The 17358-nt window shown below is 37.4% G+C and overlaps 1 protein-coding gene across 2 annotated transcripts in view; it reads left to right on the top strand.

Moving 5' to 3' along the window:
- The window catches only part of LOC149531737 (uricase / urate oxidase / nodulin 35), a 143557-nt gene that overhangs the window by 61962 nt on the left and 64237 nt on the right, over window positions 1-17358 (top strand). Inside the window, exon 2 of one of the 2 annotated variants that reach the window (XM_089809540.1) lies at window positions 12746-12838. The exons of the other annotated variant lie outside the window; for it this stretch is intronic. Within the exon in view, the coding sequence (XP_089665666.1) occupies window positions 12746-12838 (93 nt within the window). The remainder of the gene's footprint in view (window positions 1-12745; window positions 12839-17358) is intronic. 2 annotated transcript variants of the gene reach the window in all.

Below are 17358 nucleotides of genomic sequence, written 5' to 3' on the forward strand. Positions count from 1 at the left end.
TCCTCTCTTTTGAAGAAATGCCATTGTATTTACATTCTCCTATATCATCATAATTTATTCCAAAAGTCACACCCCTTCATAATTACAATCTACATGAAAAGTCACAACCCTTCATAGTTACAATCCTTTTGAAAAGTCACAACACTTCCTAATCATAATCCTTTAAAAAACCACAATATTTTATAATTACAACATTTTTGAAGAGTCGCAATCATTCATAATTATGACCCTCTCGAAGAGTCACATCCTTTTAATATTATTGATACCTTTTGAGAAAGTCACTTCCTTATTTTCTTCACATTACATATCTCTTCCATTATTCCTTCTTTTACTCCTATCTTTTTCGCCTCTTCCTTCTTTCTTTTTGAAGTGAACTCCCTCTCTTTTATATCTTATTTTGAAGGAGTCACGTCTCTTTGTTACATATCTCTTGACTTTTCATTAGATTTAGTTGACTTATATTATTTATGTTGTATACAGTATTATTGATTTACTTATTTACTTTCTACAGTATTATCTTTTGTAGTCAATTTTATTTATTTATTTATCCATTGTAATTTTATTATTATTTATTATTTAATTTCATTTATTTTTAGATCTTAATTTGTTGATGATAAATTTTATTAGTATTTAGTTTTATATATTATAATAAAATTTATTACTATTTGTTATTTGATATATATTAATAATAATTGTAATATATGATTTTATCATCATGATTTATTTAATAATATTGTCGTACTTAATTATTATTAAAATTCTATCTTAAAATGGGGACATGACATTGGTGCTATGTAATGTCCCCAATTTTGTCAGCATCAGAGTTTCAAGGATTAGCCCATTATTGTGATCCTTGTAGGCTAATTATTGTGGATAGAGGGTCTTTTCTGGCAGTGGCTTGGCAGGGAGGGTCTCATCTTCTCTACATCTCAGTAAGCTACAGGTTGGTCTTTGTTTGGCTCAGATTGGACTTCGTTTGGGTTTAGTTTTCTGTGCTTACTATTTGTGGTAAGTTGTTAGAGATGGATCCTTTCTATTTTGGAAAGTGCATTTGGTCACATGGAGAAATAATAGGTACGACTCCTATTTCAGATGACATATTTAAATGATGAGTATTTTTGAAGTTATTATATTTTTAGTGGCCAAATTATTATTATTTATTAAATGGCTTATTATAAAGTTGTAATTTAACTTTATAATTTCACTTAAGTTGAGAGTTGAGTTATCATTGGAAAGTGCCATTTATTAATTAGTTAAGCCAAATCAAATAAGAGAATCTAATGGAAGCTTCTAATTAATGTTGTGTGGTGAAGCTTCTTGAGTGAAGTTACATTTTGGAAACTAAAGGGAATCTAGAGGTTATAAATACAAGCTAATTTCATTGGGAAAAGAACACTTGAATATTTATTTGCTGTTGTTGCCTTTGTGGCTTTCTAAGTTCCATTTTTTTGTGCCCTTGGTAAAAGGGTTTGAAGTTGATTGTTCTTCCACAGCTGAGGTATTGTGGATTTCTGAGAATTTGCTTGTTTTCCTACTATTCTTCCTGTTTCTCTGGAAGAAGCTTTGGCTGAGAATTGTAGTGAGTTCAATTTTGAGAATTGTAAGTTCGAAAATTAGGAGAGTCTTCCTACCGTACAATCTGTTATTGGGAGACACCATTGTTTGGGATCTAGTTGCATTATCATTAAAGGTTGATCTACATATGTGTGGACTACTAAGAAAATCTTTCATTTCTATAATTGTCTAATTTGAAGAGACTAGAAGCTGCGATTATATCCTACAGACCTATGATTCACATTGTGGAAAATCAGCGTGCATCATGGTGCTGCTGTTCGATCCTGTGGCAGCGTTAGAACATTCTCAAGGCCTGCATTTCTTTTTCCAGGTTTGTGTTACCTTTATGAAGGTCTGTGCTTCCTTATTCAGGGTCTGCATTTGATATATTACGCGTCTAGAGGCAGATTCGTGACCAGTAAATAATCACCTTTGACCTGCAATTATTATCAAGAGGGCTGCACCTGATATCAAAAGAATTATGCTTATAATGCTTGGTCAGCATTGGACATTTTGACTGATTATTATTGATGAAGGTAGCATCCAGCTTGGAGAGAATCTATGGTCTGTCTGTCCAATTCTGGAGCTGCACATTGAGCTTGCAGGAAGGAATCCTATGCATCATTAGCCGCCTGGGAGTTCTGATATATTTACCAAGTTCCATTTCCTTGATTGTAATTTTCACTTGCATTTGCAATCAAAATAAAGAGTTCCATCTGGCTTTTGTAATGTCCCCATTTTAGCAGTTGACCAAGTGTGTGTGCGTTAGCCTTGTTCTACATGGTCCCGAGGGCTAACGAAGGGTTTAATGGGATCCTGGAGTGTTTTGGCCTAGTCATTTCCAGTTTGGGCCAAAACGAAGTTGATTTACTCAGTTTCAGGCATACTTACTATTTTTAGTAAGTCGGCAGGACACAGTGCAGGTCAATTTTGGTGATTGGATTTGATACTCCTTGGTGAGAGCTTTCCGATGAGCTATCACTCGCATTATTCGGAGTCCGGTTGCTAATACATTTTAATGCTTGAAGTTTTATTAAAGTAACGTCTAATTTAATTGTAAAATATTAAAGTGTTACCTTAATATTTATTTTATGGGGATGTGTACCCAAGGGAGACATAAGGGGTATTTTAATATATGTTTTATATATTACACATCTTTTATCCCACATAGCCCATATGAGTTGAGCGAACCCTTGGAAATAGAATAAAAGGAAGCATTTGTGGCTTCATTAGACAGGTTGAATATGAGAAGAAATTGGTGTGTGAGTTGCAGCTCCGTTCTTGGCATTTGAGGACGTTTATCCTCTCTTGTAACATTCTAGACGTCATTCCCTCGGGGTTTGGCCTTTGGAATTCTTTGTTATCGGCTTCATTATCAGGCAGTTTAGTTGCATTTCCAGCTACAGGCAGATTTGGTATTTTGCTCATATCTTCTTTATTACTTGTCCGACGCTTATGCCGCTTTGAGGGAATGATATTACGAAGGTAGTGGACTGATTGAAGGACAAAGTATTGTAGCAGCACTGTTCATGCGGCACTATTCACACAACACTATTCACGCGGCACTATTCATGCGGCACTATTCTTGCGGCACTGTAGCAGCAAGTTCGAAAGCATGGGCTGGAGTATTATGTCAATAATGTTGAATTAATTAGTGAGTTGATAAATCTGCCATGTATTTGGTTTTATGAATTCTGAAAATAACATTTTATTGGCAGCAGTTCATTTCCACTTTGCATATTATTGTAGTTTCTTTCTTGTTTATGTTGTATGATACCAATTCCATGCACAAAACACAACAAACAAATAAACATTTGATTTCCGGAGTTATAAGGGGTTTAAAACATTAAATGGAGAAATAAGAGGTGGAATGCAAACTGTTTGACATAATTCCTTTCAGCAATTTGGTTTAGTTTTTTGGGACATTCAGGGGTGCCCATTACAGTGGTATCAAAGCTATAAGTCTTGCCATCCCGTAGAGGTCTTATAGGGAATTTGGAACAGCCAGATAGAGGGAAAAGTGTTTGACGAAATGTCAAAACACTAAAATCAGAAATAAATAAAAAACACACAGGCTAAGCATTTATGTTTGAGCATGCGACAGGGACCTTATAATTTCCGCGATACCAGAGCAAGACAAAATAGGATTTCAGACTTGCAAAGCAAACAGTCTAGTAGATCCGTGTAGGTGGACATTGAATCCAACCATACAGACATAGAGGAGATATTCTTTGATCAGGACAACAATATGGGTGATCGAGATGACAGGAATACAGGATTAGGCAGAGGCGGGAATGCCGGTCCAGTTCAGGGGGAGGTAATGTTCAGACAGTTATTGGATAATTAGAGTAGGGGCAGCGTACGCAGCAGGAGCAGAATAGGCGAATGGACATGATGTTGCAGCTCATGGCTAGACAGATGGGTGTCAATATTAATCCAGGTGATGCCAACAACAGAAACAATAACAATGAGGGAAACAATAACAATGGGGGAAACAATAACCATGGAGGCCAAGGCAACAACAATGGTCCTGAGAATAACATTAATGGTAATAATGGACACGACAACAATGGGAATGGGGCTAATAACTTTAGACACGTTGCACGCCCAACGCGGACTGCGAGCTCGAGACCTCTTCTACCCACTTTACCACCCAGAGATCTGATTCAACCAGTAAATGAACCGCAAATTACCGAGTTACAAGATCAGTTCAGGAGGGACTGGGAGGCTAGTGGATCGGAGTTTCAGGCGGATATTTCCCTCAGAGATTATATGGACTTGAGGATGAGACACATGCTTAGAGCTGAAGGGAGGAATCAAAACTTTGAGCTGAGAAAGAAAGTTGGAAAACTTTCTTTACCTTATTATGATGCTTCAGGGAAGATGACTCCACGAGCTTGGGTGCAGAAGGTAGATACATACTTGCAGCTAAATCCTATGCCTGAGGAGGAGGCTATCAAGTATGCGGCTATGCACTTGGATGGCGTTGCACATGAATGGTGGCATCATGGCATGGTGACTTTGGAGCATAATCAGATTACATCCTATGAGGAATTCATCGAAACATTGATTGAGAGATTTGACACTAGGGATCCCGAGTTACATTTCAAGGAGCTAGCACAGTTAAAACAGTCAGGTTCTGTGGATGCTTACATTGCCGAGTTTCAGCGCTTGTCTGTACTTGTTACTGATATCTCTCCTAGGAGATTGGTGGTGTTATTTTGTGATGGTCTTGCTGATCCATTAGGAGGTTGGGTGAAGGGACATGATCCACTCACCTTAGCTGAAGCAACTAAAAAGGCACGAGATTTAGCCCCTTCGGTATACAAAGGAAAAAACCATTCAATAGATTCTTCCTACCGCAAGGACAAAGACAAAAAACCATTTCAGAAAGAGTATAGCAAACCCAAAGAAGGATCAAAAGGACTAGACAATGAAACCTTGAATGAATTTCAAAAGAAGAAGCTGTGCTTCCATTGTAGAGAGCCTTGGGACTTATCTCATAAATGTTCTCTCAATGCTAAGGCAAATCAAATGGAGTATTTTTTAGCAGAGGAGTTAGAGTCAGAGGGGGAGGATCAACACTCTGATTCAGATGAGGGTAACACTATAGAGGAGAGCAGCATTCCTAAGGATGATAGATCGTTGGCACGCTTGACAGGGGCCCAAAAGGCAATCACATTTAAAGTCAAGGGTACTATCCAGGGGCAGAAAGTGATATCTCTTATTGACACTGGGGCTACACATAACTTCATAGATGCACAGTTGGTAGCCAAGAGAGGGTTACAGACAGAGGAGCATAATGGGTTTAGAGTCATGGTGGCTAACGGTGATAAATTATTATGCACTCAGAAGATATCTAATCTTCGCATCAGGTTTGGAGATGGCTACGAGTTGGAGGATGAGTTCTATGTTGTGGACATGGGAGATTATGATGTCATCCTCGGCATGACATGGATGGCTTCACTAGTTGAGTTCACACTCAACCTAGTGAAATTGGAGATGAGATTCTAGCATGAGGGCAGAACTGTGGTACTTAGAGGACTTTCAGATGGAGGTTGCAGAGTAGTGTCCTTAAGGAGAATGCAAAGACTTTTTCGTCATGATGACATAGAGTGGGCGACAGAGTGCTACATTATGCCAACTTCACCAGAGCCACAAGAAAAGAGTCATCCACCAGATGTCTAGAAGATACTTGATAGACACGCTAAAGTATTTGGTGATATTCCTCATGGGGTTCCTCCTGACAGAGGGATGGAACATGTTATTGAGCTCGAGGAGGGAGCCAAACCAGTTATGATTACTCCCTATCGTCATCCTAAGAAACACAAGGATGAGATAGAGAAGGCGATTAAGGATTTGTTGGAGATGGGGCATATCAGGCCCAGTAAGAGCCCCTTTGCTTCAGCAGTAGTATTGGTAAAGAAAAGGATGGGACGATGCGCATGTGCATCGATTACAGGGCACTGAATAAGAAAACAATTAAAAACAAGTATCCCATTCCTAGGATTGATGAGCTGATTGATGAGTTGCATGGGGTATGCTTCTTCACCAAAATTGATTTGCGATCCGGATGAGAGCAAAGGACATTGAGAAAACAGCCTTCTGATGTCACTATGGCGACTTTGAGTTCATGGTTATGCCATTTGGTCTAACCAATGCACCCGATACATTTCAGAGTTGTATGAACCAGGTATTCAGGAAGCAACTGAGGAGATTTGTCTTGATCTTCTTTGATGACATCTTGGTCTTCAGTAAGACCTGGGAGGAGCACTTACATCATCTGGAGGAGGTGTTATCTATTCTGGAGAGAGAGTCATTGTATGCCAAGGAATCTAAATGTGAGTTTGGCATGACTGAGCTCCTTTACCTTGGGCATATCATTAGTGCAGATGGCATTCGGGTTGATCCCGAAAAGATTAGAGCTATTGTAGAGTGGCCTACTCCCACAAACCTTACACAGCTTAAGGGATTCTTTGGTTTATGTGGTTTTCATAGGAGGTTTGTTAAGGGATTCTCACAGATTGCTACACCCTTGACAGATCTTACCAGGAAAGGAGCCTTCGTGTGGACAGGGGCAGCATAGAGGTGTTTTGAGCATTTCAAGCAGGTAAGTCTTCATGTCCAGTTCTAGCTCTATCGGATTTCACGAAGGCTTTTGAGCTTCATTGTGATGCGTCAGGTGATGGGATTGGAGCAGTATTGATGCAGGAGAAGCATCCCATTGCATTCGAGAGTAGGAAGCTCCGGGGAGTTGAGAAGAGTTATTCTGTCTATGACCGGGAGATGTTGGCCATAATGCATGCATTGGCCAAATTTCGATCATATTTGGTAGGTGGACGTTTTGTGATCAAGACTGATCACAACAGTATTAAATACTTCATGAGCCAGCGTGATCTTAATGACCGGCAACAAAAATGGGTGACTAAATTGTATGCTTATGACTTTGACATAGAGTTTGTCAAAGGTAAGAAAAATGTGGTGGCTGATGCCTTATCTCAGAGACCTCACTTAGGTGCTCTGGCAGAGATTTCAGGAAATTGGAGAGATCGGATTATAGCAGAGTATGTCGGAGATGCTTGGGCTTCTGGATTGATTTCAGGTACCATACAGGATGATCGCTATGAGGTGATAGATGGATTGATCAAAGTTCAGGACAGGGTTTATTTGATTCCGTCATCACATTTGAGAGAGGCAATACTTAAGGCATTTCATGATGCACCCACAGCTGGACATCTAGGGGTCTTCAAGACCTACAGGCAGATCCGAGAGCGGTTTTCATGGAAAGGGCTCAAGGATGATGTTCAGAGGTATGTCAGGGAGTGTGTGGTTTGTCAACAGAATAAGGGAGAGCACGCATTTCCTGTAGGTTTATTACAGCCCTTGCCGATTCCTATTAGGAAATGGGAAAGTATTTCGATGGACTTCATCACTGGTTTACCACAAGTGCAGGGAAGGGATTGTATCTATGTGGTGGTGGACCGCTTGATGAAGTTTGCTCACTTCTTTGCTATTCCATCCACTTACACAGCAACACAGGTGGCAGATCTTTTTTTTAGAGAGATATTCAGGTTACATGGGCTGCGCAGATTCATTGTCAGCGACCAGGATAATAAGTTTATGAGTGTTTTTTGGCAAGAGTTGTTTAGGTTGTGTGGTACAGATCTTACACCTAGCACTAGTTATCATCCGCAAACAGATGGGCAAACAGAGATTGTGAATAAATGGGTGGAAGGATATTTGAGGAACTATGTAACTGCACAACAAAAGGCTTGGATCAGATAGTTGCATATGGGAGAGTATTGTTATAACGCCACTTATCATATGTCCATCAAGATGACTCCTTTCATGGCACTCTATGGTTATGAAGCACCTAGCTTCATGGATTTAGTTTTGGGGGAGAGTAGAGTGCCCAAAGCCAAAAACTTATTGCAGGATAGTTCGAACATCCTGAAAGTGCTCAAAGAGAATATACAACAGGCCCAGAATCAACAGAAATTGTATGCTGATCAGCACCGAATAGAGCGTAGCTTCGAGGTACGGGATATGGTTTACTTGATGCTACAACCATATAGACAGTCATCGCTCAAGAAGAGCGGAGCTGAAAAGTTGAAACCTAGATTTTATGGTCCCTACAGGGTGATTCGCAAAGTGGGCAAAGTTGCCTATGAGCTTGAGCTTCCAGAGGGCAATCGAGTGCACAATGTGTTTCATGTGTCTAGGCTTAAGAAAGCCATTGGTCAGAGTGTAGTGCCTTCTGCAGATTTACCCCCTTTGGATGAGGAGGGGAAGTTTGTGTTAGTACCCAAGGCTATTCTGAACACCAGAGAGAGGAAGCTTAGAAACAGGATAGTGAAGGAGTATTTGGTCAGATGGAAAGACCTGTCGGAGGAAGATTCTACATGGGAGAGTGAGCAGGTTATTCAGCAGGCTGGACTGAGATTGCTTGAGGACAAGCAATTTCAAGGGGGGCAGACTGTAATGGCCCCATTTTAGCAGTTGACCAAGTGTGTGTGCGTTAGCCTTGTTCTACATGGTCCCGAGGGCTAACGAAGGGTTTAATGGGATCTTGGAGTGTTTTGGCCTAGTCATTTCCAGTTTGGGCCAAAACGAAGTTGATTTACTCAGTTTTAGGCATACTTACTATTTTTAGTAAGTCGGCAGGACACAGTGCAGGTCAATTTTGGTGATTGGATTTGATACTCCTTGGTGAGAGCTTTCCGATGAGCTATCACTCGCATTATTCGGAGTCCGATTACTAATACATTTTAATGCCTGAAGTTTTATTAAAGTAATGTCTAATTTAATTGTAAAATATTAAAGTGTTACCTTAATATTTATTTTATGGGGATGTGTACCCAAGGGAGACATAAGAGGTATTTTAATATATGTTTTGCATATTACACATCTTTTATCCCACATTGCCCATATAAGTTGAGCGGACCCTTGGAAATAGAATAAAAGAAAGCATTTGTGGCTTCATTAGACAGGTTGAATATGAGAAGAAATTGGTGTGTGAGTTGCAGCTCCATTCTTGGCATTTGAGGACGTTTATCCTCTCTTGTAACATTCTAGACGTCATTCCCTTGGGTTTTGGCCTTTGGAATTCTTTGTTATCGGCTTCATTATCAGGGAGTTTAGTTGCATTTCCAGCTACAGGCAGATTTGGTATTTTGCTCATAGCTTCTTCACTACTTATCCGACGCTTATGCCGCTTTGAGGGAATGATATTACGAAGGTAGTGGACTGATTGAAGGACAAAGTATTGTAGCAGCACTGTTCATGCGGCACTATTCACGCAGCACTATTCATGCGGCACTATAGCAGCAAGTTCGAAAGCATGGGCTGGAGTATTATGTCAATAATGCTAAAGTAATTAATGAGTTGATAAATCTGCCACGTATTTGGTTTTATGAATTCTGAAAATAACATTTTATTGGCAGCAGTTCATTTCCACTTTGCATATTATTGTAGTTTCTTTCTTGTTTATGTTGTATGATACCAATTCTATGCACAAAACACAACAAACAAATAAATGTTTGATTTCCGGAGTTATAAGGAATTAAAACATTAAACGGAGAAATAAGAGGTGGAATGCAAACTGTTTGACATAATTCCTTTCAGCAATTTGGTTTAGTTTTTTGGGACATTCAGGGGTGCCCATTACAGCTTTAGAAACTAGTGTATGTTTCAATATTTTATTTCAGTATTTCATTGTGGCGAACCAAACTAAGATGGAAGTGAAGGGTCATATCCAATTATAAATCTTTTGTCATAATTAGAGCATAACTTCAGAATTACAGCAATCCTATTGTTACAGAATTAAATATCAGTTTTTCAAAGGCTGGATGTTCAAAGATTTGATTGACTACATTGTTGATTGGGAAAAATCTATTTGCATGGTACTCAAGACTTTTGCATTATCTATAGTGATAATTAGCTTTTCCTACCAAGTGTTTGTTAAAATAACAACCTTATGAATGGGTAAGGGAATTGATGCTGATAAAAATAATTCCATCAAGCCATAACCAGACTGGGGTTTTTACATGCTACCATATAATAGGTTTTTATTATTGACCAAATCTCTAGTTTCAAATCCATCACTTCTGGTTTCTATAGAGAGTGATCCATCTTGCAAGAACATAGGTTGGTACTAGTTAAGTCATAATAAAGAGATTCCTTGCTGATATTTGTGATGATTGCAAATTTCATAAAATAGGTTGTTGGGGATGTTTTCACTTGTATCGTATTTAGTTCGGCATTTTGTGTACCACATTTCATTCTTGTGCTTGTTTTAACCCTTTAGATCCCTCAGCTTTAAGATTCAGTTCACACCCTTAGTTAAAGAAGTCAGGTATGCAACCTCCTTCAAGTCTTCACAATGATTGTCAGAGCTAGTATTATGCTCTTGGATTGGCCTCATCTCTTCTTTCCAAATTTATTATGTGGTCATATACATCATTATAGGTGTTGACAACAAAAAGATTAGAGACTACTCGACAACTCAAGGAGTACTCGGAGAGTTTGCAAACCATAGTAATGAGAATCATGACAATTCACACGATTCTTGCGATTTGGTGATTCGATTCAAGCCAAACAATTTTTTGTGAATTGGTGAATCGAATCAGCGATAAAGGGTTTATGAAATATGTTACTCTCTAAATTTCACGGGTTTTTTTAATTCGTTGATTCGTGGCTGATTCGATTCCGGTTCATGACTGATTCGATTCCGATTCATGGCCAATTCTTGATTCAATTCGGCCTTGCCGATTCTGATCCGATTCTGATTATCGTTACTTTGTCGCAAACTATTCTTCCACCTAATGCCATTGATAAATCATCTTATCTTGTATCTGTTTTTAGTAGGGTTGGCTAGCTTATATATCAACTTTTGTAACTGTTGGTTGCATGTTTATTCAATCATTTTCTCCTTAATATTTTTACTTTTTGTGACAACGTTTTACCATCTTTGCAATAATATTTGTCCAAGTTCGTCTTGCTTTGTTCCATATGCTAGTAAGTAATTCTTAGGGTTGTTCAGAATGACATGAACGAATAAATTTTTTTGGACTATGAATTGGTTATCCAAATAGTATTCTATGTATTAGATTGATGGCGAGGGAACATCCTTTGTAAATTTAGTTATGTTTTGCATTTCTTCCACTAGTGTTAAGTTTCCAACGAGGATTGGTTTTTTGGGTGATCTAAATGATCTTGGTGTTACCTCCCTTCATTGATTCAATCAACATACCTAAGCTCTCTGTCTTTCAGCTTGGAGCCCCTTTTCACGCAGAATTTGGTGGTTTCTACTTGTGTTGTATATCGTTGTTATAGTTGATACAAATCTCCACATCACAATCTCTTAAGCCAAAAGCAAGTCTTGCAGCATCTTTGTTTAAAATTGCTTCTTTGCATTGTGTCTTCCTCAAACTTAATCTATCTTCATCATCATTGTTGGTCCAATCTTGCTTACCATCAGGTGTGTAGTGACCAATGTCACCAGTGGGTTTTCCTTTGATGATAATTTATTTTGAAGCTCATTGCTCATATCTATTCATAAATTATCTTGGTTTACAAATTGATCTTCTTCCTTACCAAATTTGAAACATGGGAGCTTCTGGTTCTTAATTTTTTTAATGATGCCTTTCTTCTTTCTCTGCTAGCTCTGCCAATCATATGAAAATGCGATTCCTTGCTTGACTCCTAAAGATATATATTAGTTTGGTTTTATAAATCCCAAAGTTAAAATTTGTCAAGTTCCTAGACGTCCCTCTTGCTTTAGTACTTCATCCTCTTGTTCTTTCTTCATGCCGTGTTTGTAATTTTGTCCAATGTGTCCCACTTGGTTTCTTTCTCTTGCTTTTCATTTTAATCGAAGGGGCGACCAACCAAGATTAGTGGTAGCTTCATTAGTATCCACTCAACTTATTCTTTCCAAATCAAATTCTTAGTTGCTTCTTCAAAAGTAATAGCCATATGTTAGGCCTTTATAGCACAGATGTGCACAGTTAGACTCTATAACATGTTGAGGTCTGTGGTCAACTCATCCTCTTCATTCTGATTAGTTTCCTGTTTGTCAACATTTTGGTTTGTTAACATATCTTCAGTTTTCCAAATCCTTTTAATCCAAGTTTCTTCCCCTTTTGGTGATGGACACTACGGAAGACAATGGACAAATAACAAGAATTTCTGTGAACAGAATTAATAATATACATGGCTAGAAACACCAAAGAGAAAGCTATTGAATGCAAACAACAAACGTAAAGATCATGGACAAAATAATAAAGTAGCATCTACTGTTTAATGTACATGATAAAGTATGGGAATTATGGATTAGTCTTACATCCACAAAAGCAGTCTTCATTGGGTTACCCACCAAGTTTTCTGCTGAAATGTTACAGGGATTGAGCAGATTTCTAATAAAATTGAAATTATCTTCTCTCAACGTGATAGGTTCCTCCAACAAGCTGTTTCTTATATTATGATGTTTGTTGGAACATTATGCTATTCCACGATAACAATCTCCTATTCCATTCATGAGTGTTACATACTTTATCCAACCCACCATCCTTCTTATTATGTTACTCTTTGATACATCTTGGGATGCCATATTGATTATCTTATACTGCATTCTAATTGATACTTATTTTTGATATGCAAGTTGCTTGAGCTGGCTTCTATTTATTTACAGGTTTATGCAAAGGCGAAGGAGTGTTCAGAACCACTATCAGCTGAGGAGTTTGGTATTCTTTTAGGGAAACATTTTACCACAACTTACCCAAAGGTTTGCTTCCTTCATCAACTTCCTTGAAAATTTTAGTAATTAATCTTCACCTTTAGGAAATTGATTATCATAAAAAATGAGTCTCGCTTTCCATAATAATGCTTGCATCATGGTTACCAGGAGACCCGTCTCCCCCCTAAAAGTGGCGTCTCGGAGACCGAGACGCGTCTCGGAGACTTTTCGCGTCTCCGGAGACCTCAAAAAAGGTTGGAGACTTCATGACGAAGTCTCCTGAAGTCTCCCCGTCTCCTAATCCAAAAAGTGAAGTCTCCCCGAAGTCTCCTGATAAAATATAAATGTAAAATATAATATTAAATAATTTTATATATTTTAGCCCTCATTTAAATGTTTTTAATGCAAAAATCTAAGGTACTATATGAATTCCGTAACAACTGCTTGGTGATGTACGTCACCTACAGGAACACGATACAAGTCTAAGACAACATATTGGAAGCTGTACAGGATTGCAGTAAAGATCCCAAATCACATAAATTTATGCGGCTGAGGAATTAGGGTGCAAAAACTGTTGTTAGTGCATTAGAAGATAGTATTACGTATGTTACAGAAATCTGATATGCAAATGCTTGATAATAGTATTATTCCTCATGAAAACCAAGCATCTATTTACTGATAAAGACTCAGCGATAACAGTGATAGACTAGAGGTTTTATGTATGTTAATATGAATGTATTTGGTCCCATATTTCTGTTTTTTCAAGAGGATATCATGTTTCAGTTTGATGTATAAGTCGTATTTGTTATTCGTACCTGTTTATCTGCTGTTGGCAATATCCTAGTACCAATATAGGAATCTTTGTTAGTTGAATCTGTGTAACTGGAAAAAAAACACTATTACAAAATGATTTACTACCTTTTAAACTAAGCAATCCTAACTCTTAGTTAGAAAATAGAAATCCTAAGTGTGTCTCTATGCACAAATTTTTTGTAGCAATGCCAATTTGTCAGGTTTTAAAATCTATTTCAGTAATATACTTCTGTATCTGACCGCTTATTATTATTATAATCTTTGACAGTTTGACTCTATGAATCTATTTTAATTTTTAATGTGACAACACTAGTATTATTAATTTATTATTTACTTTAGTCTTTTAGTCTTACGGTATTACTATTTTGAAATTTTGAAATTTTGTATTTACTTTTAGTATTAGACTCTTTAAGTTTAAACTATTAAAAATTTATCTTAAAAAAATTTTTAAAAAATTAAAAAAAAAAATTGCCGTCTCCAAGTACCCCCGTCTCCTATTTGAAAAATTGCCGTACCGGTACCAGTACCAGTACCGGAGACCTCAAAGTCTCCCCGTCTCCCGGTGACCTTGGCTTGCATTTGTTCATCTTTAGAAGACAGAATTACTACTTATGAAAATGCATTGATACCATTTCCTTCATCAAATATGTTGAAAAGGTTTACTTGTAGTCTTATATGAGTAAGTAACAAATAATACAGTTGTGATTTAGCTCCAAAAAAGAAGTGAACAGAGTTTGGCCCAAAAGAATGCACATCTTCCATACATGATAGAGTTCCACTTGGGTTTTAAAGAGGAACTGACTAAACTTTGGCCAAAAAATTTGTGCCTGTCATTCGTAATAGAATGTAACTTGAGGTACATGGTATTCTACATTCCTGACTTCCTGTGATTTGGAGATGAATTGCAGTGTTAGAAAGAGTTGCTAAGTAATGGTCTGACTGTATACATAGTATCAAGCATCAGTTGTTTGTAACTTTGTATGCTCCAGTCCTAACTCCAAGAAGACCTTCAATTGCAATAACACTGTTTCCTGTCAGGCTTGGTTACTGATTTGGTATTGTTGTTTTTTCCTGAAAATGGGTCAAGCATCAAAATCAAGATATGAATTTTTTTTTTAACTTAGGACACTATATTTCATACACAGTTTACTCCAGAAGTTTTTAACATCACTACACTTGAAACAAGAAAATGTAATAACCCCAACCTGGCTATAACCTCAAGAACCCCAAATTCTGGACAAATTTAAGAAATTTGGCATTTTGACAAACACTTTGCAAGCCACTTCAAATGGTGAGAAATTTCTTGTAATTGTATTCAGAACACCCATATATGAAACTTTAAAACATATTGAACACAAAAGGTCATAATTTGTATTGCAACCAACTATAGAAAACTTCAATGCTGAAGTCTACCTTTATTGAATTCAAATCTGGAAATTACAAACACAAATATAAGTATGAGGAACCTAGTTATAATTTGGATTCCTTTAATGTGATCAATATGAAGAGCACAAGACTCCCAAACTGTGGGCTGCAAATGTGAGATACTCTGCAACTTCCTACAATTCAAAATGGATGCCCAGCTGATATGAAAATAGCATCAGTCTGAAATATGACTGCTCCAAACCCTGACGTGACCCAGCATATACAGAATTTTGCATACCATTGATCAAATTGGGAGCTTAGGAGGTGGAATAGAGGTGCAGAGATGATGTACGGCTAAGCCCCAAGATAATCACAATCAATAACAGTCCTGCGAATTGCAGAAATACTAAACGCAGGTATCGAAGACCAAGCAATTTGATCATCCAACACTGCCTGTAGAAGCAAACTGCAAATTCCCAGATGTAACATTGCCTTCAATGCACCATGACCAAGCCCACAAACGTTGCCAGTAAATATGCAAGCCTCAGAAATTAATAACGTCCTCCACCACTAAGAATTCACAGACCTCCAATCATACGCTGATCACTACAATTGGAAATGTTGACAATCAATCTCTCCTTAGCCACAAGGATACAGTAGGAGACCAGGCAAATTGCTATACAACAGCAACAATTTGCCACAATACTCAGAGATGAATCCCAGAATTATAATACCAATCTCCAGACACAGAAAATGATAGTTAGGAGATTTGACCAGTGAAGCCACTATACCTCAGCAGAGACTTCAAACATTAGAAACTCAGAGACCCTTATACTTCAGCAAGGGCTCACAATTCAGACTTCAGGAAAAAGCCACAAAGCAACAAAAGCAATTATATTTTCAAGCATGCCTTTTCCCGATGAAAAGAGCTCTCATTTATAAGCTTTTTGTTTGCAAAAGTTTTCATAAAATTCCACTTCAGAAAACGTGGAAGTTTCCCAAAAGAACTCAACACTAAAAACTTTCCAACTTGCTTTTTAGAAATATCTCTTTAAGTCATTATTATAATAATATAAACATTATTAAAATAACACAACTCAATGAATAAATAAATAAGAGCTCATGTAATTATTACCCTGATCAATCGCAGATCACGACCACTGCCAAGCCATCCACTGCGCTGCTAAAAATAGCAACTGCCCATAATAGACTTACTAAAAATAGTAATTAATCAACTGAGACCCCAAAACACCTTGTCAACTCACGAGGGTCGCTATGATGAGCTAACTCAATCAACTGCACAGACTGGCCAAAAACGGGGACATTACAGAAAACTTGTAATCTAAGAAATAATTATCTATTTTTATTTCTATATTTCAGTTATTTCTCATCTAGTGTGAGCTTCTTCCAGTTTGTCCTATTAGTATTCTTTTCTAACATCCAGGAAAGACCTTAATTCCTAAAATTTAAGCTAGTCATTGCAGGTGTAGACTAATATTTCCATTTTGTCTTATGTGATGGAAAACTAGCTGAATCACAAGAGCATGTTCGTTATGGGAATTTTATTTCATGACTTTCTGAAATTATTTATTTATTGTTAGGAATATCAACAACATACACCTAATATTTAAACTGTGGTTTCCAAGGGCCACTTTTTGATATTCAAATTTCCTAATACATTTAGGATCAAATTTACATAATTTTCTTGCACATAGGCTAGAGACAACTGTCAAGTGTGATATACAGTTATTGAAATGCAGGGAACATAATGATATTTGTTCATTGTCACAGTACATTTGTGAAGGAAAACTGACAGTCCACCCGAAATAATAATTATTAGTCTACTAACCTAGGATCAATGCGAATTGCCAAATTTTGGTTCAATTTTTTTTTCAACAATGCTTGGTTGCAGATATTGCCTCATTTGTTATAATTGATCTTTATTTAATCAAGGACACTAGTATAAGCCAATAAATATGGTCATGTTCTCTCCACATTAGGCAGAGGAAGTCATAAGTTACATTCTATTAAATCAAAAGGAACCATAAATATTTATTCTTTCTCTAGTCAGCAGGTCCAAACGTATCATTCAAATGTGTAGTTACAGTGCTGACCAAATTGTACTGCCTATATAAGATAAGTGCATACACTTCTTACAATCATGAAATATATCATCTAGATTATATATCACATGCATGCATAAGAAGGTTACACAGATCTCAGACTTTATGAATTAAGGAGGGAAGATCATGGGTATTCAACTAAATCTAGGCTTCGTATCCTCACCAAAACCTATGCACCAATAAAACTTCATTAAATTGTATTTTCCTTAATTTGTCAACCATTATTTCTTGCTTGGATGAGCTGTACAAATCTTGTTGGCTCCTGTT

The sequence above is a fragment of the Cupressus sempervirens genome, chromosome 11 (genome assembly GCF_028749045.1).
Source record: "Cupressus sempervirens isolate cs-2001-9-10 chromosome 11, ASM2874904v1, whole genome shotgun sequence".
In the NCBI taxonomy this organism is placed as follows: domain Eukaryota; kingdom Viridiplantae; phylum Streptophyta; class Pinopsida; order Cupressales; family Cupressaceae; genus Cupressus; species Cupressus sempervirens.